This window comes from Doryrhamphus excisus, chromosome 7 (assembly GCF_030265055.1).
Source record: "Doryrhamphus excisus isolate RoL2022-K1 chromosome 7, RoL_Dexc_1.0, whole genome shotgun sequence".
NCBI classification, from domain to species: domain Eukaryota; kingdom Metazoa; phylum Chordata; class Actinopteri; order Syngnathiformes; family Syngnathidae; genus Doryrhamphus; species Doryrhamphus excisus.
In genome coordinates, this window is record NC_080472.1 from 6,283,278 (window position 1) to 6,309,695 (window position 26,418).

The 26,418-nt window shown below is 44.9% G+C and overlaps 1 protein-coding gene across 7 annotated transcripts in view; it reads right to left on the reverse strand.

The window, feature by feature from the left end:
* The window catches only part of msi2b (musashi RNA-binding protein 2b), a 260,638-nt gene that overhangs the window by 66,341 nt on the left and 167,879 nt on the right, over positions 1-26,418 (reverse strand). For all 7 annotated transcript variants that reach the window (XM_058077484.1, XM_058077482.1, XM_058077483.1 and 4 more), the window contains exons 8-9: positions 14,362-14,444; positions 4,082-4,196 (exon numbers count right to left, since the gene is read on the reverse strand). In XM_058077484.1, coding sequence (XP_057933467.1) covers positions 4,082-4,196; positions 14,362-14,444 — 198 coding nt within the window. The remainder of the gene's footprint in view (positions 1-4,081; positions 4,197-14,361; positions 14,445-26,418) is intronic.

Consider the following 26,418-nt stretch of genomic DNA (forward strand, 5'->3'; position numbering starts at 1 on the left):
CTCCCCAGAGGCTGAACATCTCAGTCCATGTACGTTTTGTGAATGAAAGGTGTTTGCCGATGTTAAGGTTTCCTTTTTATTCCAATACTTGGCTGCAGTATCCTGGCTTTGGGGGAGAACATGTGGGAATTGTTGAGCGCCATCCTTTGTGGTGAGTCGTGGAGAGACAATTGAGAGACCATGAGAGACCATGGAAAGACCATGGAGAGACAATGGAGAGACCATGGAGAGACCACAGAGACACCATGAGAGACCATGGAGAGACCATTGAGAGACCATGGAGAGACAATGGAGAGACCATGGAGAGACCATTGAGAGACTATCATCACGCATCTCAGTCAAAGGAAGCCATGCATTTCATTGGTCAGTGCTACTAATGGGATAAGGCTGATTGGAGAGACAATGGAGAGACCATGATAGACCATGGCGAGACAATGGAGAGACCATGGAAAGACAATGGAGAGACCATGAGAAACCATGGAGAGACCATGGAGAGACAATGGAGAGACCATGAGAGACCATGGAAAGACCATGGAGAGACAATGGACAGACCATGGAGAGACCACAGAGACACCATGAGAGACCATGGAGAGACCATGGAGAGACAATGGAGAGACCATTGAGAGACCAAGGAGAGACAATGGAGAGACCATGGAGAGACCATTGGGAGACCACAGAGAGACCATGAGAGACCATGGAGAGACCATGGAGAGACCATTGAGAGATTATCATCACACATCTCGGTCAAAGTCAGCAAGGAAGCCATGCATTTGATTGGTCAGTGCTACTAATGGGACAAGTCTGAGAAAATGATGACGATTGGCTAAAATATGCAGGGAAGTTGCGAGGCTGCCAGTAATTCACTTGAATTTGCATGAGCTAGGGGTGCACGGTGGTCAAGTGGTTAACGTGCAGGCCACACAGCTAGGAAACCCCAGTTCGATTCCACCCTCTGGCATCTCTGTGTGGAGTTTGCATGTTCTCCCCATGCATTTGTGGTTTTTTTCGGGATACTCCAGTTTCCTCCCACATTCCAAAACCATGTTAGCTTCATTGGCCACTCCAAATTGTCCATAGGTATGAATGTGAGTGTGAATGGTTGTTTGTCCATATGTGCCCTGTGATTGGCTGGCCACCAGTCCAGGGCGAACCCCGCCTCGCGCCCGAAGACAGCTGGGATAGGCTCCAGCATCCCCGCGACCCTCGTGAAGATAAGCGGTAGAAAATGAATGAATGAATGAACTGGTGTGATGGCGACGTGGTTGAATCCTACAGGCTCCGAGCCAAGCCTGCCATTGTGTTGGCCCGGTAGCGGCGTCTCTGCATGCTCTTATTAATATGCATGCTAATGTACCTATTTTATGGCTCACCAGCTCTGATTCACTTTAAAATCAATTATCCATCTGGCTCACCCCGATCTCGCTCAGGCTCAAATGTCTATTTATTTCAACAAACATACACAATAAAGATAAATGCCTCGATTAGACGCAGTAAACAAAGGAGCGAGGGAAGGCTTTAATGAGATTTGGCACAAAAGAAGCTTACACTTTCTTAAATAATGAGCCACGGGTCTTGTTTTCTTCTAAATGCAAATGATATAAAGGAATGTTTGGCTGTCCTTGTTCCAAATTCATTTAGATAAGAGCGTCTCTAAACAAGTTGGCTGTTAATATTCTTACATGAGCACATCACTGCCTCTCTGCCTCGTCCCAGCGGAGGAGAACAGTGCTCTCCTCTGCTGACTGACGCATTCATGCTTGACAAGTGCCAACAAGTTGCTTTAAAATACGCCGCCAAGATCACATGACAGCGTTGATGAGATAGACAGCCCGGCAACTGGTCAACGTTGATGTTGATGATGTTTTCTCATGTATTGTACATGGAAGAGTCAAGCGTGGACTGCTCATGGAATGCTCTATGATAATGTCTATGATGACTTTTCTCTTTGCAATTTTTGTTATCTCAAATATTTCATCTGTTACTGGTCATTTTTTCTTCTCATAATATTCACATAATATAATAACTTCCCCACCTCAATCTCCTCAATCCCACTGACATACCTTCCATAGAGGAAGCAGAGTCTGAGGACACATACGTGGACAGCTCCATCACCGTGGCTGAGGTATCTGGGGTGGGCAAAATGCTCCTCGGTGGCAAAGCTCCCAAAGTGGATGAGTTTCGCCCAGAATTCCTCAAGGCTCGGGATGTTGAGGGACTGTCTTGGGTGACACGTCTCTTCAATATTGCATGGAAGTTGGGAACAGTACCTTTGGATTGGCAAACCAGGATGGTGGTCCCTCTCTTAAAGATGGGTGAGCAGAGGGTGTGTTCCAATTATAGGGGATCACATTCCTCAGTGTCCCTGGGAAAGTCTATTCCAGGGTGCTGGACAGAAGGGTACGACCGTTGGTCGAACCTTTGCTACTATGTGAATAACTATATGAATACATTTTATTTGTATAGCGCTTGCTGGGCATGCTGGAGCCTATCCCAGCTGACTTGGGGCGAGGGGTGGACTGGTGCCAATCACAGCCAATCACATTCAATCACATTCCGACCTATGGACAATTTGGAGTGGCCAATTCTTACATCATACATTTTAACATTGTAACATTCCAAACGCTACTGGTTCTGCACTCTGCGGCATGGTCCCACTCCTCAAGAGTGGTTGCCTCCCAGCCTGGCGGTCGCTGGTTCCATCCCCAGGTTTCAGCGCATTTCAATCCAGTTCAGAATTCACACATAATTTCTAGTGAAATGTGAGAATTTACCAAGAATACTCATATTCATATTTGGATATTAGATAAGAAAGTAATTATTGCGCTACCTGGTCCATCTAAAAATGCATGAATTTAGCCCAGCGTGCACCTGCTACAGGAGGGGGGTGGCGGTGGACTTGAGGTACTCGCAGAGTCTCATGCAATCAGCAGCATTTTTCTTTTGCTTTGGAATGAAAAAATACATCTTTTATGCGAGGGCAAATCCATTTGGGTGGGTGGCACACACAAATGATATGCATGGGAAGGGCAGAGAGAGAGGAAGAGTGTTAAATAAAAAGGGCCACAGGCACAGGCAGGATGGTAATGAAGAGGGGTGGACCAGCAGCTGAGGTCCCTGTAGATGAGATCTCTCCCTGACATGTGTGTCCCCTTCATTACCCATTAAGGGGGGGCACAGTGATGAATCCTTAATATGACATTACACCAATTTTCCTCTTCATTTAGCCTGCTAATGTGCTGGTCTGCTCCTATGGCCAGGGGCTGCCTGTACCAGACTCCACCAGAAATAGACCACAGTGGCCACTGGTGGCACACCTTCAAGCCGCCTAATTAGGGACGGCACTCAACTAATGGCCCTTCCTCGACAGCTTTGCCCAGGTTGAATCTTTTTCTCTTTTGCGAGGAAGCAGCGATGAGCAAATTCACGTCCTCGCTTCCCTTCAAAAGTGATATTAAACATGATTTCGCTTCAGAAAGGAGAGACTTTGCAGCAGCGGGGTGGATGAGCCCAGGATCTCAGCCTTTCCAGCAGGTCCACACACCGCACTCCAAATGTCATATTTGCCAAGACACGGCCGGGTCGAAAACAGGAAGTATTACAAAATAAAAGCATGAAGACTGGAAGTAAGGCATGAAGAAAGAAATTAGCCAAACTGTCACGCTAGCGGATAGAGCGTGACGGTAGTCAATTAAGATTCAATTAAGATGAATAACCAAGCATGGAGTAATAATAACCACCAAACAGAGATGATTTGGAAAGGAATATGTTTTGAAAAACTAGGAAGGAGTGAAGCTGCAAAGTGGTGACTGCACACCGAAAAAGCGGCTGTCTGGACTTTATGATCTGCCATCGTCAACACAAAAGCAAAGCTAAGAGGTGAAGAAGACGTTAGCATCTGCACTGCAATCATCTATTCTCTCCAGGTGACACCCCATTGTGCTGTGAAAGCCATAACCACGTTGTTCTTTTATGGAGCCATTTGTGTGTGAAGAAGAGCATTTGCATTGTCTGTGAGGCGGTGTGCGTGTGTATGTGTGCATGTGTGTGTGTGTGTGCGTGCGCATGAAGATATAGGACTCACTCAGCATGCCCATTCCCAGCATGAAGGCATCCATGGTGTAGGGCAGACCCCTAGCTCGTCCTCGTGTTCCTGGCGGGAACATCACCTCCTTGGGCTGGGCCTTCTTACATTCTACCTATGTAGACACACACACACACACAAACACACACACACACACTAAGCATTAGAGTGTGTAGACACAAAAGCAGACAGACATGACAGGCTTGTCTAAGCTCTTGAAGGTAGTTTTCTATTTGACTTGCACAGCCTGCCATGTGTTCCCGTGGAGAAAAAACAAGACAGTCAATCCGAGCAGCTCACATTTTACACCTGAGGGTTCCAAACGTTTTCCGGCGAGGGCCATATAGTGAAAAGTGGAAGGATGCAACTTTGATATTTTGTAAGGGTATGATCAATCCTTCCAATCTAATCAATCATTCCTATCAATCATACCAATTAATCATTATAATCAATCCTAACAATCCATCCTTACAATCAATCATTCGAATCAGTTATTCCAATCATTTTAATAAATTATTCCAATCATTCTAATCAATTGTTCCAATCACTCTAATCAATCATTCCAATCAATCATACCAATTAATCACTATAATCAATCCTAACAATCCATCCTTACAATCAATCATTCTAATCAGCTATTCCAATCATTTTAATAAATTATTCCAATCATTCTAATCAATCGTTCCAATCACTCTGATCAATCATTCCAATCAATCGTTCAAATCATTCGAATCAATTATTCCAATCATTCTAATCAATAATTCCAATCATTCCAATCAAACCTTCCAATCATTCTAATCAATCATTCCAATCATTCTAATGAATCATTCCAATCATTCTAATGAATCATTCCAATCATTCTAATGAATCATTCCAATCAATTGTTTCAATCATTCTAATCAATCATTCCAATCATTCTAATCAATCATTCAAATCAATCATTCCAATTATTCAAATCAATCATTCCAATCAATCATTCCGATCATTCTACTCAATCATTCCAATCAATCGTTCCAATCATTCCAATTAATCGTTCCAATCATTCTAATCAATCATTCCAATCAATTGTTTCAATCATTCTAATCAATAATTCCAATCATTCCAATCAATTGTTCCAGTCATTCTAATCAATAATTCCAATCATTCTAATCCATCATTCCAATCAATTTTCCAAATTTCTCCAATCCTTCCAAGCATTCTCATGAATCGTTTCAATCATTTTAATTTAATTTAATCATTTTCAATGTTCAAATCATTCTAATCAATATATTCTAAACCACATACATATAAATATACATACAATTACATCAAATGTGATGTAATTATCTTTATAGTTGCACATCAAATCGTTTACCACAAAGAGATTTCCCTACTTATTATAGATAAAAACTTATACGATTAAATGCAATTAATTCTGTGTTAACTATGGAGAAAATGTGATTAATCACATTAAAATATGTTAGTCTCCTCCATCCAACCCTGTCTTCTACCCTTATGTCCTCCTTCACTACATCCTCAAACCTCCTCTTTGGTCTTCCTCTACGCTTCCTACCTGGCAGCATCCTTCTACCAATATATTCACTATCTCTCCTCTGGACATGTCCCAACCATCTCAGTCTGGCCTCTCTGACTTTATCTCCAAGGTTAGTGCAAGTCTCAAGGGCTGTAATAATGTTAAAAAACATATTCATGAAGGAGGTCATAAATAGGGATTTCTATGCTTTACAAAAAAAAATCCATGTCTAAATAAGAAATCCTACTTCACGGAAATTGACAATTTATAGTCGGAGTCTGGAACCAATTAACTGCGATAAAGGAGGGTAATTCTGTCAAGACTCTAATTATGTGTTTAGTGTGAAGACTTTTGACTTGGTGGAACGGATGAATTGGATGTACATGATTTTCTTATGGGAACAAGGATTGGGTTAGAGTTCGCTTTGGTTAGAGTCAGAGAATCTGGAATGGATTCATGATGCTAGCCAAGGTTCCATTGTCGTAGTCGTCCAAATGTTACGTCTTAGAAATGACCACAAAGCTATGCTAGGATGAAATGCTGCAAGTAACCCATCATTTCATTGAAGGGAGATATCAGCATAACAACTGAGTCCAGACACTCAAATTCCACAGAATGGACAAGCAAAAGACATCCTATTATGAGAAAGATGTTTTATGCCATATAAAGACACCCCGTTTTCAATAGCAGCAACCAAGAGCACTTTGATAAACAACACACTTGCCTCCCCCCCCCCTTTGGTCGTCCTTGGTTTGATGCTCAGCTTGGACTTTGGAATGGTTGGGACGAGCATGTCTCCAAGAATTGTCAACACATGGCGGGAGATTTCAGAGCTTTGGCATAGTAGCCGGGCAACAAATGCAGTCAAGCTCTGCCCACATCATGACAGTGTTTGATCGGTAGCCCCCCAAGACAGAACCAGGTGTGAGTCATGCCTGCATGCTCTCAGACACCACTCTTTGATATTCAGAGAGAGGGCTCCTTGTCATGGAGCAGCCCAGAGCCGGGATCTGGTGTGGCGTGGGTGTGTGGGTGTCCGCCTGCTTCAAACACTCAGGAGTGTGTGAAGGAGACGGCTGGGAGCTTTCAAGAGAAAACCCCGTCACAGAAGGAGAAAATAGACCATTCTGCGTGCTAATGGAGCACAACAAGGCTGCAGCAGTTGGGAACTTGAACCTTCAAATTGTTCTTAGGTGGAAGCTTTCACACACATTATCTGCAAAAAGCAGAGACGCAATCCTACAGTCACCCACCCGGATCCCCTCAACACTGCGACCTTCAAGTTCTGTACATCAAAGTCATTGCTGCCAATGCGGCCGGACCTCTGACACTGCTCGCACAAGGAGACCACCACCTCGATCAGGTGGTCTGGTACCCCTGGTATGCTACAAACGATAAATAGCATGCTTGCTATGGTAGAAAATCTGATGTGTATGTAGATCATTGTACTACAGTATATACCAGGGGTCTCAAACACGCGGCCCGCGGGCCAAATGTGGCCCGCAGGACACTAGTTTGAGGCCCCCGCCTTGATATGAAAGTTTAATGTTAGTGCGGCCTGCGCAAGTTTGATATGGATGCTGTATGGTTTCATGTACCCAGAAAAAATTATTACGTTTGATTAATGTTCATGTTAAAGGTTAAATAACTGTTAATAGTTATCCACCCTATTCGTGTGGAAGTGGTAAGTTTTTGGCTATTTAAGTTTAAAGGAAATAACTTGAAGGCTACCGTTTAGGTCGCTAGCTCTCTAGTTTGCGAGTGAGCATGTGTCTCAAGACCCTGCAGTTGCGCAATATGTTGTAAATAAAAAAAGTATAAATGTGACTATAGTCGTGTTTTGTCATGTCTACAGGGCTCTAATAATGCTTTGTTCATTTTAATCTGAAAAAAATAATTTGTCTACCCACCAACTATATGTGGTTTCTTAAGTTTTTATTATTTGCCGTTTTATTATTATTATTATTATTATATTTATTTATTACTGATTGATTGATTTTCTTTATTCTTGATTTGTTTATTTATTTTTCATCTTATTTTGTGCAGAAAATTAAAAATTAAGATATTTGAGAACAGTGGAATGTTTTATCAGAGCTTTTATTGTAGAAAATCAGAACCAAAGCACTGAACAAGTTTGTATATTTTTCTGTTTTTAATAAATGCGTTTTTTTTTTTTTTGGAAAACCTGATGTGGCCCAGCCTTGCCCAGACCCTAGCTCCAGTAAATTGAGTTTGAGACCCCTGGTATATACGTATATGTATGTATTACAGTATATTTCACTGTCACTGCTATGCTTTATACTGCTATTATACTGTAGTCACTATACTTGACTGAAACCCTCCCTGAAAAACTATATACTACAAATAATTTGCCAACATAAATAATTTTTTTTCTGTATTTAGAAGAAAATGTTTTTTTTTAGCATGAACAAAGAGACTAGAGAAAGCCTCCAGTTATGACCTTTTCAATCCATCACTCATACATATTAACCTTGGAGGTCAAATGCAAAGGTGTGGGCGACTTGGACTGGAAATGGCTGTCCTTCAGGGACAAGTGTTCGGTGTGTGTGTTTGGGGGTTGGTGGGGGGGCACTGAGTCATGAAAGAATGCGTTAGTAGACTGGCAGGTTGAAGAAAAGGAACTGTGTCACATTCATTGTGTTTCACATTCACTTCCACAGTCAAAGCAGACCGGATGGCTTGGAATGTGATACGGCAGCACTTGGAATGTGGGAGCGGAATTCATCAACACTTCTGCTGAAATAAAAAGCCAACCAAAACTTGAATAAGAAAGTGAATGTACAGTATGTCTATAGGTATCATTCATACATCTATAGGTATCATTTATATGTCTATAGGTATCATTTATATGTCTATAGGTATCATTCATATGTCTACAGGTATCATTCATATGTCTATAGGTATCATTTATATGCCTATAGGTATCATTCATACATCTGTAGGTATCATTCATATGTCTATAGGTATCATTCATATGTCTATAGGTATCATTCATACATCTATAGGTATCATTCATACGTCTATAGGTATCAGTCATACATCTATAGGTATCATTTATATGTCTATTGGTATCATTCATACGTCTATAGGTATCATTCATACGTCTATAGGTATCAGTCATACATCTATAGGTATCATTTATATGTCTATTGGTATCATTCATACGTCTATAGGTATCATTTCAACTTCTAGCCAAGAAAATGTAGCTGACTCCATTGTCAGAATATTTTGCTTGAAATAAAAAAAAAATTGTCATGATGATGATGATTGAAGCATGGCCGTGTAGGCAGTAGACAAAGTACTAGCATGCTGACTGCTTGGTTGTGTAGGCAGTAGACAAAGTACTAGCATGCTGACTGCTTGGTTGTGTAGGCAGTAGAGAAAGTACTAGCATGCTGACTGCTGGCCTGATGAGCCTGATAAGGAGAGAGAAAAGCAAAGTAAACAAAGGAGAGAACATGCCCGGCCAATGGCAAGCACATTTGGATGGAGGACTGTCACAGGAGCATGATGTTTGTTTAGAAGCCAAACAATATCATCTCCCTGCGGTGTTTCCATATTGCCATGATGATGTCGACACATCATCATCATCATCATCATCAGGTTGATGTGAAATGACTTCCATCACTCGTGCAGATTGCAGCACCGTCTGAGCGCTCCTCAAATGTCCCCAAAGAAAGTTTACATCCTTCAGCGCTCACAGCGTTCCACGTGGTGGTCTCCTCGTTGGAGTGGAAGCATCCTGTTACTTACATGGCCGCCTTCCAAGTGGAACCGACTCCTCCACACAGTGCCCCTTCTCCCTCATTAGGCACATGATGTAGCAACACTGTTCACCATTTCCACTGGAACAAAACACTCTATGTTTCTCTTCACGGCAACACAGCCAGCTCATTTTCCTCTTCTGGAGGTTGGCAGACCAAAATAGCCATAATACATTCACTCTATGGCTTTAATGGTTTGGGTACGAAAGGCATCTTTACAATGTAGGAATGCACACACACACACACACACACACAGGAAGGTGTAGTGAAGAAGTGTAGAAATGCTGCTTATCTAGAACACTCAGCAGCAGCGGAACTGATTGCCTTGCAGAGTTCACGTGCAACAGCTGCCAATTCACAACATGCCACTAATTAAAAGTAATTAAGTGAGGGGGGGCCTTGCTTAGGCCAACCACTGCTTTTGGGTTTGGTTTGGGTGTGATGCAATAACGCCATTGCTTCTGATCGGCAATGATTTGGCAGAAAAAGATCATATTGCCTTTGTCTTTTTTTACATTTAGTCTGGGGACGCATCGAGAAGTGGTTAGCACGCAAGCCACACAGCTAAGAAACCCGGGTTCGATTCCCCGCTCTGTGTAGAGTTTGCATGTTCTCCCCGTGCATGCGTAGCTCCCACCCCATTCCAAAAATATGCTTCATTGACCACTCCAAATTGTCCATATGTATGAATGTGGGGGCGGGGGGGGGGGGGGGGTTGTTTGTCTATATGTGCCCTGTGATTGGCTGGCCACCAGTCCAGGGTGGACCCAGCCCCGCCAAGACACGTGGGATAGGCTCCAGCAAACCCGTGAACTTCGTGAGGATAAGCAGTAGAAAATGAATGCAAAGTGAATTAATTAAATTAATTAAAGTGAATTAATGAGTTAATGTTTACGAAACACATGACATGGAGCTTTATGTCACTAAAACATTTGGCAATAACATGAACACATCATAAGGGAGCGTCTGTAAAGTTCATACAGTAGAGCAAAACACTGGGCTAATCACCAGCCCACTCACTTGGTCCAACTTTACAATGCTGACATGTGCACACACACACACACACACACACACACACATTTTTCCAACTAAATCAATGTGCATTAAGATAAGTTAGTATGTTGAAGTCTTTAAATATTATTTTTGATATTTTGATATATTCTCAGAAATGATATTTCTACTTCTATGACAGTATCATTTATGATGTATTAACAATATTGGGATTCATGAATACATGAAGAGAATGAAATACATAATAAATCAAATAATGGACGTGTTACATGAATCCATACGAATTAATTCCATGGATTCCTACTGCTGCTTTGAATGGAAGGCGTGCCGCAGTATCAGGGTGCAGTACTCCCTGGATTCAGCCTTAAAGGCCCTCACACCATCACACTCACTCACAGCTTAGCCAGGTAAAGTGCTGCTGCGGAGGCCTGTAGATGACGCAGGTTGGTCCAGAGGCGGGACCAAAGTGGACGTCAGTGCGGCTCACGGCGAAGGGAGACAGCGTCTTCCCGAGCAGCGCCCTAATTTGAATTATGAACGAGGACATGCAGCGACAGAGAGGGTAAAGCCTGGCTGCTACATTGGGGTGTTTGACCAACACACTTAAGGTTCACATTGACCTGCTGCACTTGGGCGGCCCGTGGGAGGATAGTGAAGGGGAAGGTGGGCTGCCCTACACGTGCATCGCCCTCTCAACTTGGGTGGATTTCTGTCTGCATCAATTATTCAAGAACCATCTTAGATAAGACTACTAGGGAGGATGGATGAGGTCTATTTCTGGATCCTACTTCATAAAGATGAAGACAGGAGGCATTTTTTATTTTATGTGCTGGTGCTTGAAGAACTCTCCTCTTTGCAACGAAGGCAACACCTGAAGGCTCTTTGAAAAATGCTCTCACCACACGCCACATCCTGTCCTTTGTGCACACATTCCCACGTGTCAGCACTTTGGAGACGTGAGAGCCCAGCTCATTCCCCGCATGCGAGGACATTTATCTTAGCGTTACCTTACAAGGGGGACTAAAGCCGCCAAAAAGGCCTCGCGGCCAGGCGGCGCTTCTTTGACATGTGGCCCTCACCTAATGATCCTGACTGCTTTGTTTCTGGAGCTTCCAGAACGCTAGCAAGGATTCAGCGTTTGTCTTTTCTATCCCCGTGGAAGCTGAAGCATCTTTTCAAGATGACAATTTCAGAAGACAAAGCTTGAAATGATTGATCAAGCACAAGGTCCTCAGGCCTCAGCTCCATCAGAGCTGTGGGCTCCCGGCACCAGGCCAGGTCCTCCTTGGAGAGATAATTTTTTTTTATGAATAAAAGTAGCATGCTAAATCACAAAGCACAGGCAATGGACGCATAGCTGGTGGATGGATTCATACTTTTAGAAAGCTTTAGAAACTTCCGACCATCAACTAACTAAATAAAAAGGAGGCTACTCTCCGCAAATGCATTAACACCCAACTGGAAGCCATAAAAACGGTCACTAGGTGGCAGAAGTGAATTTGATAAAAACTCGGCAAAGATCATGTGGATGGAAGAATCACACATGACAGGAAGGAGGACTTCGGAGAGCGTGGGGGAGTGCAGGCGGTCAGCATTGGGGGGCCTTTGAACGTGTGCGCACACACATGCACACATCATGCACATTTACATATACACATGCACACACACACAAACACACACATACACACATTCATGCATACATCATGCACATATACGTACATATACACATGCACACATACACACGTACACACCCACACACATATACGTACACATACATGCAAACATCATGCACATATACATATATGTACACATGCACACACACACATACACACACACAAACACACACCCATGCATGTACACATCATGCACATATACACATGCACACACACACATGCACACACACACACACAAACATGCACAAATCATGCACATATACATATACACATGCACATATACATATACACATGCACACACACAAACACACACACATATACATGCACATATACACACACACGTACACACAAACACACACACACATACATGCACATATACATATACACACACAAGCACACACACACATCATATACACAGGCACACACACACACACTTTGGAAAAAGTGCTGGGTGTGAATGAGTTAGTAAGCAGAGGAAATGGACCAATAGCTTCCATTTTGGGGCCGATAGCGTCACCATGGCATCCCATACATGCAAAGGCTCCACCCAAATGTCACCGGCTGTCTTTTACGCACTAACACTTCACATGCACACTATGGGATGCGGCAGCCAAGCATAGACGGCTGCGTGGCGGGGTCACGTGTGACCCGGCCTGGTCCCTGGTGAACGAGGTTCTACTACACCGGTCCTGTCCGTCAGACGGCCAGCCAGTCTGTCAAGTTGTGGAAAGGGCCAGAAGGGGGGGGGGGGGAGGGGGGCACTAGAAGCATTGAGTCCTTGTCCATGCACACAGCTACACAAATACACCAAGCTGGAAGTCCTAAATGTGGAGACCTCCCATCATCTTCTTCCACAAGGTGGACTGTAAGTCACATTTTAGGGAAACAAAAAAAAGGGCAGTCGGCATCAAAGCATTGAAATTGAAGACGTCAAAGGCTGCGTGCTTTTATCTTTCAAACAATGTTATAATGCAGCCATTATTTTACAGTTTATTATTATAGTTATTATTATAGTTTATAGTTCTATTATAGTTTGGTATTCAATTCATGATTTTTCATGAAGAATGTAAACATGCTCTGATTTCAGGCTGCCAAATGTTCATATTTGATCCAATGTCCTTACAGCTATTTTGTCTTGCAGATATTCACACAGCAGCTTTGGTAAAGTCTTCATGTTTGCTTCTTATTGATTTGCTCCGTCTGGGCCCAACCCAGGAGTGCCCGGACTTTTCCCCCCAGCGAGGGCCACATAGCGAGGGCAGCAATAACAAACTAACAACTAGTTGAGCATCGACAGACGGATTCCGGCCAGGTGATCCTTTCATTGTTATATGTGTGTCTGTCTGTCAAGCGTCGTGGGATGCTGAGGTGTTCAAGCGCACTACGTAGCAGTGTCAGATGACTGATAAGTTGACCTTTGATGAAAAATGTGAGTAATGATGGAATTCAGTTGTTTTTGGTTATTGTGCTCATGTTTAGAGCTCCACTGTATCCTTGCGGAGGAAAGTCACACTCACTATCCCAAAGACATTTGGCTGCTAATTCAACTGGACCATGGAAATAAAAGCAGCGTTACAGGGAGGCCTTAATCCCCAACTAATGAACTCAGCCTCTTCTGGCAACATCACTTGTGTGTGCTGGGAATCAGGGAGAGGGACAGGCTGCATCTCCTATCCCCATGTCCCTCCTGATCCCCCTGTCCCACCTGTACCCCTGTCCCTCTTGTCCCTCCTGTCCCTCCTGTCCCCCCGTCTTCCCTGCCCCCCGTCCCTCTTGTCCCTCCTGCCCCCGTCCCTCTTGTCACTCCTGTCCCTCCTGTCTCTCCTGCTCCCCCTCTCCCCTATGTCCCCCTTGTCACTCCTGTACCCCCTGTCCCTCTTGTCCCCCCATCCCTCCTGTCCCCCGTCCTCCCAGTCCCTCTTGTCCCCCCTGTCCTACTGTTCCCCATCCCTCTTGTCCCTCCTGTCCCCCTGTCCTCCCTGTTCCTCCTGTCCCCCTTGTGACCCCTGTCCCTCTTGTCACTCCTGTCCCTCCTGTCCCCCCTGTCCCTCCTGTCCCTCAGCCTGACAGCCACAACTCAGTCACACAATTTCACGCTCTGTGGCGGCTCCACACCACCGCTTTCCATTCCCTGACACCCGCACACCCACAGGTGGTGTGCACGTGTGCGTAGGTCTCGCTCTCTCACACACACACACATACACCTACACACACCCACACGCACACCAGCTATTAATAAAAATGAAATATTAATCCCTCAATGCCCACCAATGCAATTGAAAAAAAGAGTAGACTTACCATTTTATTATTGATTTCATGAAAATGAATGTCACAGACTTTCTCTACGATGTCTTCACTCTCAAAAGTTATGAAACCAAATCCTGTGCAGAGAGAAGCAAATGGGGGGGTCGGGGATGGGGGTAGAGAAAAGGTGGGTAAGTTTCAATGGAATACACAACAAGGTGAATTATTATTATTATTAAATATTCCAGCAAAGGTGATGCAGAGGCGTCTTTGTTCTCTTTCAGTGCGGTGTAAGACCCCTCCCACAATGACAGGATGAGAAAAAAGGGTACAAAGGACATTTCCTGAGTCAGGATCCGACATGAATTTTGCCTTTTTTCACGCCCCCCGGTTTGAAATGTGTGTGTATACGCGGCACCGGTGCTGATGGGAATGGCGGCTCCAGCATTATGTGGCGCTACTTTGGGATTGTCATGCTACAACAAGCCAGGGGGGTGGACACGTTGACGTCCGTCTTATGAACGTCTGTGTCTTTTGTCTTTTCTTTTCCCTGCAATTCATCAGCCCAGGTGGGGTACATGAGCGCCACATAGTACTGGAAGTACTACATAAGTACTACTGATAAAGGCTATGTGTATATTATACTCTGTAACGGCACACCACTCTATGTGAGTCATATTTACTGTCATAAATCAAACATGTAAATGTTCATGACGTGGAAACAACTCATCTAATGAGATCTTGTGAGAGCCATCGCCACTTTCCAGCTGAGACGGTGTGCCGAGCGAAGGGGGCGGGGGAAGGATGACGACAGGCGGGAACAGGAGGAAGATTCTTCTCCCGCTCAGCCCACCGCCATGCCAGCGCACGGAGCACTTTGACAAGCAACAAATCAAGCGCCAGGAGTCGTTTGTCACACTGGGCTGTGCGAGGAGGGAGGGGGTCTGGGGATGGCGGGGGGGGGGGCATGTACGTGAAAGCAGGGAAAGGAGAGAAAGAAAAAGTGACAAGGGAAGAGGTTAGCCACACGGCCCTTGTCGCCACACTCCTTCCTGCAGCTACAGGCGGCTCCTCCATCAAATGACAAACATTTTCTACTGCGCCATTATTTCCACTCGGGTCAGGTCAGAACCACATCAACAGCGAGACCGGCGGCACAGCTCTTCTGCACGTGGCCACATCTGTTTCAGAGAACAACAAGATCTTCTGTGCTGCAAACCCACCCCCCAAAACACACACATACTGCCCTGCACCATCGTCCGTCCCCTAAACGACTCCCTAAAGTCCTGGACCTGCCACTGCACCGTGGTCACACTTTCCATACTTTCGAGACGCTAACAGGCCACAGACTAGAAGCAATCGCCTTCATGCGTTGAAGCATCCACATGACCTCCACCAGGCCATTACAGAGTGTCACCGCTGACAGACGCACGGAGAGAGGTGTCATCACGCCCCCAATGAACAAGCCAAATGCGCCTCTGATAGGCTGGCTAATAATAGGTGTGGCTGAGGCTTGGACCGCACTCGCTCACACTTATTAGCTGCTCCGCCTCGTAGCTGCGCTCCGCCGCCGGGCAGGGAGCCCGCTTTCACAGCCTGATCGCACGCAGGGTCCCGACTGCTACCCTTTCAAATAAAGGGCTTTGGGGGGGGGACATGATCCAAAGAAGCGCAGGTTGGACGTCAGGCACAAGATACCTCGAGCACACGGTCTATTACTTTATACCTGCTTGAAATAATCTGAAATACAAAAGAAATCAATCCATCATGATTCACTCTTTCAGAAAACTGTGATTCATCTGATTCCATCTGACAGCTCAAAATATAATCCATGTGCCTCCTGATATCAAGCGTTAATTTAAAAAAGCTTCACTATGTCACTACTGTACTTATTTGTACTTTGGCTTCAAACACAAACTTATAAATGACTTATTTTCACAAACTTACATTTCTTGTACAGCAGGGATGTCCTAAGGCCCAGGGGGGACCATTTCAGACCTATGGCTGTTCTTTATTAAGAAAGACAGAAATTACAAGTGAACAACAGCAAAAAGGAGACTAATTATATCCAAATATCTATACTTCCAACCAGCCATTTTCCTCCACTTATCCAGGTCCATCCACCTCCTCCAGCTCCACCAGGAGGACACCAAGTCTCTCCCAGGCCAGCTGTGAGACATAATCCCTCCAGCATGTCCTAGGTCTGCCACAGGGCCTTTTCCCGGCTGGGCGTGCCCGGAACACCTCACCACGGAGGCTTCCGCACCAGATGCCTGAGCCACCTCAACTGGCTCCTCTCCATGTGAAGGATAAGCTCGACTCTGAGCCCCTGAGCTCCTCCCCCTATCTCTTAGGGAGAGTCCAGGTACCCCACGGAGGAAACTCATTTCAGCCGCCTGTATCCACAATTTCATTCTTTCGGTCATGACGCAAGGCTCATGACCATTGGTGAGGGTAGGAACATAGATCGGTCCACCACGACGGTCCGGTATAGTGACCGAATTACTGCAGAGGGTGCGCCGATCCCCCTGTCAACTTCACGCCCCTCACCTTCCCTTAATAGTGAACAAGATCAAGAGATACTTAAACTCCTCCACCTGGGGCAGGACCTCATTCCCAACCCAGAGACAGCACTCTGCCATTTTCCGACTGAGAACCATGGCCTCTGATTTGGAGGTGCTGAGTCTGATATCAGAAGCTTCACACTCTGATGCAAACCGTCCCAGTAAAGGCTGAAGATTGCAGCCCGAAGAGGGCATCAGCACCACATCATCTGCAAATAGCAGAGATGAGATCCTAAGTCTGGGTCTACACCCGGAGCTTTGCCACTGAGGAGCATTTTGACCACCCCTCAGACTCTGCTTCCTCTATGGAAGGTATGTCAGTGGGATTGAGAAGGGCCTTCAAGTATTCCTTCCACCGTCCAAATACATCCCCAAATGAGGATACGACAAAGTCGATCATAGACCTGCGGCCTAGGGTGTCCAATGATTGTCATTTCAAAGCTTGCTAAGAACCTGAGAGAAGGACAAACAAGGGCAAACAGAAAGCCAACTGAAGACTCAGACGTAAATAAAATGGAGGAAATTGAGATGCATAGCGTCCGTGTTTATACCAATGCTCTTCAACCTCGTGGTGGAGATTACAAACAATATGATTCCATCTTCTTCCATCTTTTTATTTCACAGACGTACAAATGCACCACGACTTGACGCCTTAGTACAGAAAATATCAGGCTTAACGTGATATCATTTCTTTTTAAAAGTCACGTCTTTTTCTTTCTCTCTCTCTCTCCCACTAATTGCTGGCAACCTGCAGTTCCAAATCCTCCTCCTCTGGATATTGTGCAAGATTATGCAGGATCAAACCCTCACCTGTCCTGTCAGGCAGACTGAACTGAACTGTTGCTACGTGTGCCCCGGCCTCCAAAGTCCCGTCTTTTTGTACCGCATGGAAGCAGACACCCACGGCACAGCGTGATGCCTTTGATCAACATTTCCTTGTGCAATTACGAGACTTCCACAGCCCCAAAGGAATCTCCTTTCTACTGCCACAACTCTCCAAGACTACGGGAAAATATGGCAGGAGAGACACCTGAGGAATTAGGAGAAACAAGAAAATGCCACATTTCTTTGGTGTCTGTGACAAAGTGCGCTTGAATAAAACATGAGTAGCTGCCATAGCTATGACTATGTATACTGGGAAAACTTGTGGTTATCTACTGGTGACTATGCATAAAATACACAACAGCAGCATAAGGAAATCATTGTTTTAACGGCATGCTTAAACAATGCTACCAATTGTCAGGAAAATACGCTGGACTCTGGGCCAGGATCATTCCAGGTCCGACTCTAACCCGGTCAGCAAAGCACATCAATCCAATTCATCTGCTGCACAAAGCTCAAAATGTTCACATCAGCATGTTGTCATAGTTGGACATGCATAGGAACGATGCTTGAAAGGATACATGAAGATTGGCGCTTGCTTGACCTCCATTGAAGATGTGATGCTTCACGTGAGTGAAAAATATTTTTTTGTGTAGCTGAACAACCATTGTGTTAGCATATCTTACACCTATTCAGCCTGTTCTCTATTCTTTTATTGTTAGAACTTGCCTTCCAAGAGGACGTAATGTCTGTTTTGGTCAAGTAGTTTGTAAAATAAATTACTCGCAATCAATGCGACTTATACTCCAGTGTGGCTGCACGGTGGACAAGTGGTTATCGTGCAGACCTCACAGCTAGGAGACCAGGGTTCAATCCCACCCTCGGCCATCTCTGTGTGGAGTTTGCATGTTCTGCGTGGGTTTTCTCCAGGTACTCCGGTTTCTCCCACATTCCAAAAACATGCTAGGTTAATTGGCCACTCCAAATTGTCCATAGGTATGAATGTGAGTGTGAATGGTTGTTTGTCTATATGTGCCCTGTGATTGGCTGGCGACCAGTCCAGGGTGTACCCCGCCTCTTGTATAAGTTATCTATATACACCGTAATTAAGGAGCGATTCCAGTATTTCCTTTTTTGTCTCTTTTCTCAAAGGAAAACTAGACTGGAGAATGGAACAGCCGGAGGGTGAGATGGGCGGCGTGGCTCAGGTGGGTGGGCGTCTCCCAACCTGAAGGTTGTGGGTTTGATCCTGAGGAGGCATGTTGGCCTTGGAGGTGGAAAAGCGCTACCCTAAAACCATTAGCGAGACCAACAGCCAATGACAGCAAACTATGCTCACAGACAAAACAAAGAGCGCAATTAATTAACGTCATGAATGGATGCCGTTTGACCAGGAACATCATCAGCCAGAAATCATTTGAATTGTTACATGTACTCATTGTCTTTTCATGATTACTACAAAGTGAAAGTCAAAGTACAAGTCTTAACCCGAAGGACTCGATTTGCACACGGTCCTGTTCTGGGTCCAGCTGTAGCTAGACGGAGTCATGCGTATTTCCACTATGTGTGCTGTGCTTGCATTTCTTGCACGCTGCCTCGGCTCAGGACGCACGCTGAGGAAACTAGTTTGTCTAAGTAGGTCAGCTTTCCGAGTCGGCCATCAATTTCGACTGTCCTACTTTAAAAGGCACATACACACAAACATTTGCATTCCGTTTCAAAATGGGCTTTATTTCTAGACATTTATATTCCCATTCAGCCATTTAATTGCTGTGACCACAACATCGATGCTCAGCGTTAACGTGCATCGAAATAGCAACTTGGTGGCAGCACCTGGGAAATGAAGCGTCTCTCCACCTACCGCTATATGCTTTGAAAACACCCCCCTACTTAAGGACGAGCCTCATTAGGGCCAGCAATCTACCGCGTGTCTACCTTTATTTGGCTCTGCTCTATGATAAGAGGACTGCGGGCACCATTATCCATGGAGGGGGGGAGGGCTTTAGCCCTTTACTCCCTGGCACCCACACAGCACCTGGTCATAAAGGGGCTAGAAGATGGGGGCAAACTGACTTTTAATCAACATGAACATTGAAAGCTCTGCTTTTTTCAAGCCACACTCAAGCAAATGCTGACAGGAATAAGGAGCAGAGGATCTTTCCACAAGGGACATTTGGAGGGAGGACGTTCATGTCCTTTACACAAACACAGACAGCCAGAGTGCCGCCCGTAAGATGCCCCAGGGCACATACCAGGGCTCTGCAACCTCCTGTTGCAGGAGGTCACTTCAAGTTTTCTTTTTGACAGCTTCACACTTCATCATGACCTTCCAAGTATACTCAGTACAAAAAAATCACATGGTGGTTGACTACAGCCCATTATTTTTCCCAGACGCTTTGCATTCATGTTCACAAGTCGCATTTTTTTGGTGATGTGAATGAGTTTAAAGGGAACCTATTATGCTTTTTCCACTTTCTGACCTATGGATGTAGAAATAAGTTTGGGATGGTTCAAAACACTTGTTTATGATCAAGACATCATGATTCACAGTAGCCCTTTTACAGGGTGAAGTCCTGTGAAATGAGTTGGAGTCTCGAGGACAGTTTACCACGGAATTCAAACAGGAGTAGACACACGCAAGATACAGAGCTGTTGTCCTGACAGTCAAAGTAAAGGCAAGGAGAACAGCGCTAAATGGTGTGTGTTCACAGCTCTTTCATACAGTTGAAAAGCAAGCATTTCAAGAAAGGCTGCAAACCTTCGACAGACAGTACCAACTCCCTGTTAGACAATCAATGCCACAAACACATCTATTCCACGACTTTATCGAGAGGAATATTGCAATATATGTATTATTATTACTCATTATCATAACTACATGATTTGGTCTCAAGGAATATTGAAAATAATACAGTTTAGCATCAATTTGTGGCACAACAAACACTTCAAAACACACCGGCATTGTTTTGTGACTTGATTAAATGAAAAAGTTTTATTTTGAGTGAAAGTTTAAACTTCCCAGCAGCACGTGTTCAATTCCCCAGTAAGTATACTTTGATGTCGAAGTCACACCTGACTGGAAGGTGCAGCCATGCTGAGAAAAACATGCAAATAACTCATTCATTCATTCATTCATTCATTTTCTACCGCTTATCCTCACGAGAGTCGTTGGGGTGCTGGAGCCTATCCCAGCTGGGCAAGAGGCCATTTTGGAATGTGGTAGGAAACCGGAGTACCCGGCGGAACCCTGGTCTCCTAGCTGTGAGGTCTGCGCGCTAACCACTTGACCGCCGTGCAGCCGCAAATAACTCAAGTAACTGTAATAGCATCCAGAAAAATGAAATGCAAAGTATACGTATATACTATAATATAAGTATATAATACTATAATAACCAAGTAGAGGACCTTTGGAATTACAGTAACAGGCGTTACCGTTCATGTTTGCCACTGGCATGGACGTCATCCAACGTGGAAGTGCCTTGAACGCCTTCTGTTTTGCCACTAAGCTGCAAAGCAGGAAGCTAAGCTGTCGTTATGACTCCATATTCACTTGATTAAGTATGGCTATGCACAAATCATCAGTGGTTATCACTGGTATATGGGTTGGTATTTTTCATGAACTTAAGGTTGTATGGTCTTCCTTTGGTTTTTAGGATGTGGCGGTGATTATATTTCAATCTGAGCGCAATTGGGACTTCCTTGTCAGGTTTTTAGATTGGAGAACGTTGGAGGATTGGAGAAGGTGTCGCATCGTCACATTCTCGTCAACGCTGCTTCCTCATAACTTCAAAATATCCTTTCATCAGTGCTTTTGGGTAGTAATTAGAGGCGATGAGAAAGCTCCTTAGGTAACCGTAACCATCTTGCTGACTGAAGAGCGTCTCCTTGATGAAAGGATTCCTCTACTTCATTTGTGTTTGTTTCTAATGATCTGGTGATGGAAACACAAAAGCTGAACGTAGGAAGTCATCAAGCTCTTTGCACGCCATATGCTATGCGAGCATGTACAACGGGTCATAGTATGATCACACCACACCGTGTACTTTCAGCTATCAAATGTACTTTAATATGCACTAAGTCCTTGGTCCCCCCCGACACACGTTAAGTCCCACTCCGGCTTCACTTCCGGACCTGAAAGGACTTTGTGTCTCTGTTTAGTTTCTCTCTGAAAGGAGCTCTTTTCAATCTCAAAGCTAGTAGATTTCATCTTGCGCAGGAAGTGCTCCGGCGACAAGCACAGCACATGCAAACTTGGAAAAGGAACGTGTGAGAAGCTCAGAACGGGAGAAAAGTCCAGCTATTTGTTATCAGTGGATCTTCAGCCCCCCCGCTTGACATATTTATCCATTCAGAGATGCTTCAAACACAGAGGACGCCTGGCCTTCTCTTCTGGCTAAGCTCCCTATGTTTGGCCTTTGAGGGAGGGTCTGATCAATCCCCCAGCATGCTGCCAGCCTCTGGACCCCCCATTACCAAGAGGATGCTCTTTGAACAAAGCGGCCGGGGTCACTCTCCCTGTGCTTCATCATCTTAAAGGTCAGGCACAACAAATGGCACGGAAGACACTTCTTTCCCCGGCTGACCACCGGGAGCATCTGTAGTCCAACTGGACTGGCACTGCCAGGGCTGACTGGCCAGGGTCCGAGTGGAAGAACTGAATCAAGCAATCAGCCACTGTGGATGTTCGCCAAACCAACACCAAAATCCCCCAGACTCTTGTCCGCTGTCGACAAGTTGCAGTGTATCGTTTACGTTGAAAAGCGCTTCTCCATCATCGACCCGAAAGCAAAGGTACTTTCACACTCTGTCAACCACAGTACAGTACAGTACATATACAGTACAGATACAGTATAGTACAGATACTGTACAGTACATATACAGTACAGATACAGTACAGTACATATACAGTACAGATATAGTACAGTACAGATACAGTACAGTATATATACAGTACAGACCGTACAGATACTGTACGGTACATATACAGTACAGATACAGTATAGTACAGAAACTGTACAGTACATACACAGTACAGATACAGTATGGATACTGTATAGTACACATACAGTACATATACAGTATAGTGCAGAAACTGTACAGTACATATACAGTACAGATACAGTATGGATACTGTACAGTACAGTAGAGATACAGTACAAATAGAGTACAGTACAGATACAGTAGAGATACAGTACAGATACTGTACAGTACAGATACAGTAGAGATACAGTACGATACTGTACAGATACAGTACTGATACTGTACAGTACAGGTAGAGGTACAGTACAGATAGTGTACAGATGCAGTACAGATACAGTACGGATACTGTACAGTACAGTAGAGGCACAGTACAGATACAGTACAGCTAGAGTACAGATGCAGTACATATGTAGCAACGCATGGGGTCTTTGTTCGGGCATCCATTTCACGCAACAATGCAGTACAGGCGGTGCAGTAGTGGACAAATACTCGGGTAAGATTAGAGGAAAGCAGGATCCCACCAAAGTGGGGGGTACGAAAACGTAGGTAGAATCATGCAGCATGCCCACATCATGGAGAAACTGTACGACTGCTAAGGCATCTGCATGGAGGAGGAAAAGCCAAGCTGCATGCAATTACTGGACTTGCACCTGCACCTTCTCAGAGAAGTGTTGGCATTTGATTAAATGACGGCGCACACCTGATCTCTGGCACTCCAAGCTGTGATCAGGTGTGCATTGATCCGTTTACGCACTCCAACCACCAGACACATTCAAAACTAGGATGCTGCCTCCGGATGCGGAGCGTCAAAGCGTCTTGGTGGAGGACATGGCGCTGCTGCTCAAGCAAAAAGGCTGATATTTACACACGCCATCTTTCTTCTTGTCTCAGGAGAAAAATAGTGCAAGTGATGATGATGTTTAATTTAGTCATTCAAGCACAAATGTTATTGAGAGGAACGCACCCACAGGGAATATTCAGATTTTGTTAGCACTTTCTATCAACCGTCTGATTCATTAGGTAACATTTGCAGTAAAAAAAATCAGCTTTTTGCTTTTGGCTATCTGTAGCAATTTGCCCGGTCAATAGAATAAACACGACAGTTATTTCGGCGTACCGCCCGCAGCTGCCTTTAGGATATTCAAGAGAACGTGCGTTCCTGGTAAACATATTAGCACTTGCTGAAAAGAAAGCAGGAATCTCATCTTGCCAGCTGCCAGGGGTGAAAGTCTATTGGCAGAGTGGCTTGATGAGCTCTGACAAGTTGGTGATTCTTTGGATTGGTCTGGCTGCACCGACGCAGACGCCATGCCAACATCTCATCTTCTGCTCTCGGGGGGGTTGAAAGGGACATTGGGCTAACGGCTAGCACACCGTATATGCAATGCTTCTATACAAGCAGCTGGACTACAACAATCATCTTGCTGGAGCTGTCGGGGGACGAGGGGGGTGCATACACTAATTTAGTAATCTACAGTAATCCTTCACTTTTGCACTTCCCTCTTATTCTAGGTGTACATTGGAAGGTAAATGGTAAAAAGGGTGACTATAGGGGTGTTAATTAATGTCTAGAGGGCTCTAATACTGTAACAAATCATATTTAGAAGGTGGTAAACAGCTTTTCTACACTCTAACTACCAAAAAATGGATTTGTCCTGGTTGTATCCGGAAGCAATGAAGTGCAATAAAGGAGGGATTAGTGCATACATACTGTACATGTATCGTGTCCCACGCTCGCCCACATGCCGCAGATCCTGCACCATGTGGCAACAGATGCTCCATCAATAGTGCTTGCTCCAGTGCCACACACCTCCCTGGTGGCCAAATCGGGAGGAGGAGAGCGAACGAAGGCGAGAGGATGACTGAATGAGGCCGTTATTGGATGCCCGACAAGGCAAGGATCGCGAGCGAGAGCCCAGATCGTCCAATGAGTACAGCAAGATGACTTGGCAGCACCAGAGGAAGCAAAAGTAGCAGAAAACCTGCGGATGAAGTGTTCCCCTCGTTCCATCTGCTCCACGGAGCGGCAGAGAGAAACAAGCGACTAATCTCAAATGAGTCATATTGTGATCCTGTCTGGAACGTGAAAATGAATCACTGAGTCGTCACCAAGACTTAACTGTACTTTCTTTTCTTCCATTTCATCTATTCATGTGTCTCACACTGTTTTGACCCCCCGTGTCCATCTACGGGAGCCAGGAAACGACATTTCGTTGGCAATTTCACTGCTGTGTTATTGTGCAATGACAATAAAGGAAGTCTATCTATCTATATATGACCCCATTTTAAGTCAAGCTGCCAAAACAAGCAATATGTGTGTGTGTGTGTGTGGGGTGGGGGGTGGGTGGTGGTGTCAAAGTTAGGTGACTAATCACTGAAAACCAGGACACTCAGCCCTGCAATGAGATACTCAAATGATACTCCAAGTTTACTCAATGATGCTTTCTCATCTCCTGTGTATGGATAGCCAATTGTTCCAGAATTCCAGAATTCCATCCATGAATCTGTTAACACGGAAGTCAAAGGGCCCCAGGAATAACACTCCTTTGGAATCTCGCATCTCTTGTGGTTTCGCCATTTCTGGTTACCGGGAACAATTTTTATCAGTGACCGCGGCATGGCGGTCTAGTGGTTAGCGCGCAGACCTCACAGCTAAGAGACTGGGGTTCAATTCCACCCTCTGCCATCTCTGTGTGGAGTTTGCATGTTCTCCCCGGTTTTCTCCCGGTACTCCGGTTTCCTCCCACATTCCAAAAAAACATGCTAGGTTAATTGGCGACTCCAAATTGTCCATAGGTATGAATGTGAGTGTGAATGGTTGTTTGTCTATATGTGCCCTGTGATTGGCTAGCCACCAGTCCCGGGTGTACCCCGCCTCTCGCCCGAAGACAGCTGGGATAGGCTCCAGCCCCCCCCCCCCCCGTGACCCTCGTGAGGAAAAAGCGATAGAAAATGAATGAATGGATGCTTTGTATGCCTTGTTGGAGACAGTAGCGCCACCTAGTGTCTACACAAAAAACTAATGACATTTTACACTTTGATAGCCAGTTAAAAAGCCCTGATTGAGGTACACCCAAGGTCTCACCTGACACACCTGATCACAGTTGCAGGAAGAGACGTGGTTGGGAAGCGAAGGACCACCTAAAAGCCGGATATGCTTCAACCTCGTCGCTATGACGAACCTTCTGATGATGCTTTGATTGACTCACAGTGGAGCCTCTATGAGCGCTCACAAGTTTTTCAGTTCACGTCAATCCTTCACACCACAATTTGGCTTCGGTTTGCGTATAATCTTTAGTCAGTTTAGGTCAAAGCATTCCTTTGTCATGTTATGAATACACTGCGTGAGTCCAGCTCTTAATGCTCTTAATTTCTTACACAAACATCCTTTCTTGTTAGCATCCTATTAGCTAGCTACACAAAATGTCAAACGGAACCGAAAATCATCTCAGCTCCTACATGACATGACGCTCCTACATGACGTGGTTGACTCTAAAACGTTAACACAATGTTAACACATGGTTGTTCCCAAAGACACCAGGCGGCAAGATCAACCGCCACCTCTTTCCTGTTTCCAATTAGACACCAATTAAGGGTTAGGGTTACAGGAAGTAGCCACCTACATGGGATTAACTAGAAAGGTGCAATTCCTGGCTTGAAGTCGGTGGATTAAAAGAAGAAATTCGAATGCATTATTTCTTCTCTTCACACGTGAAACGACAACAGGCGAAGCCATTTCATGAGA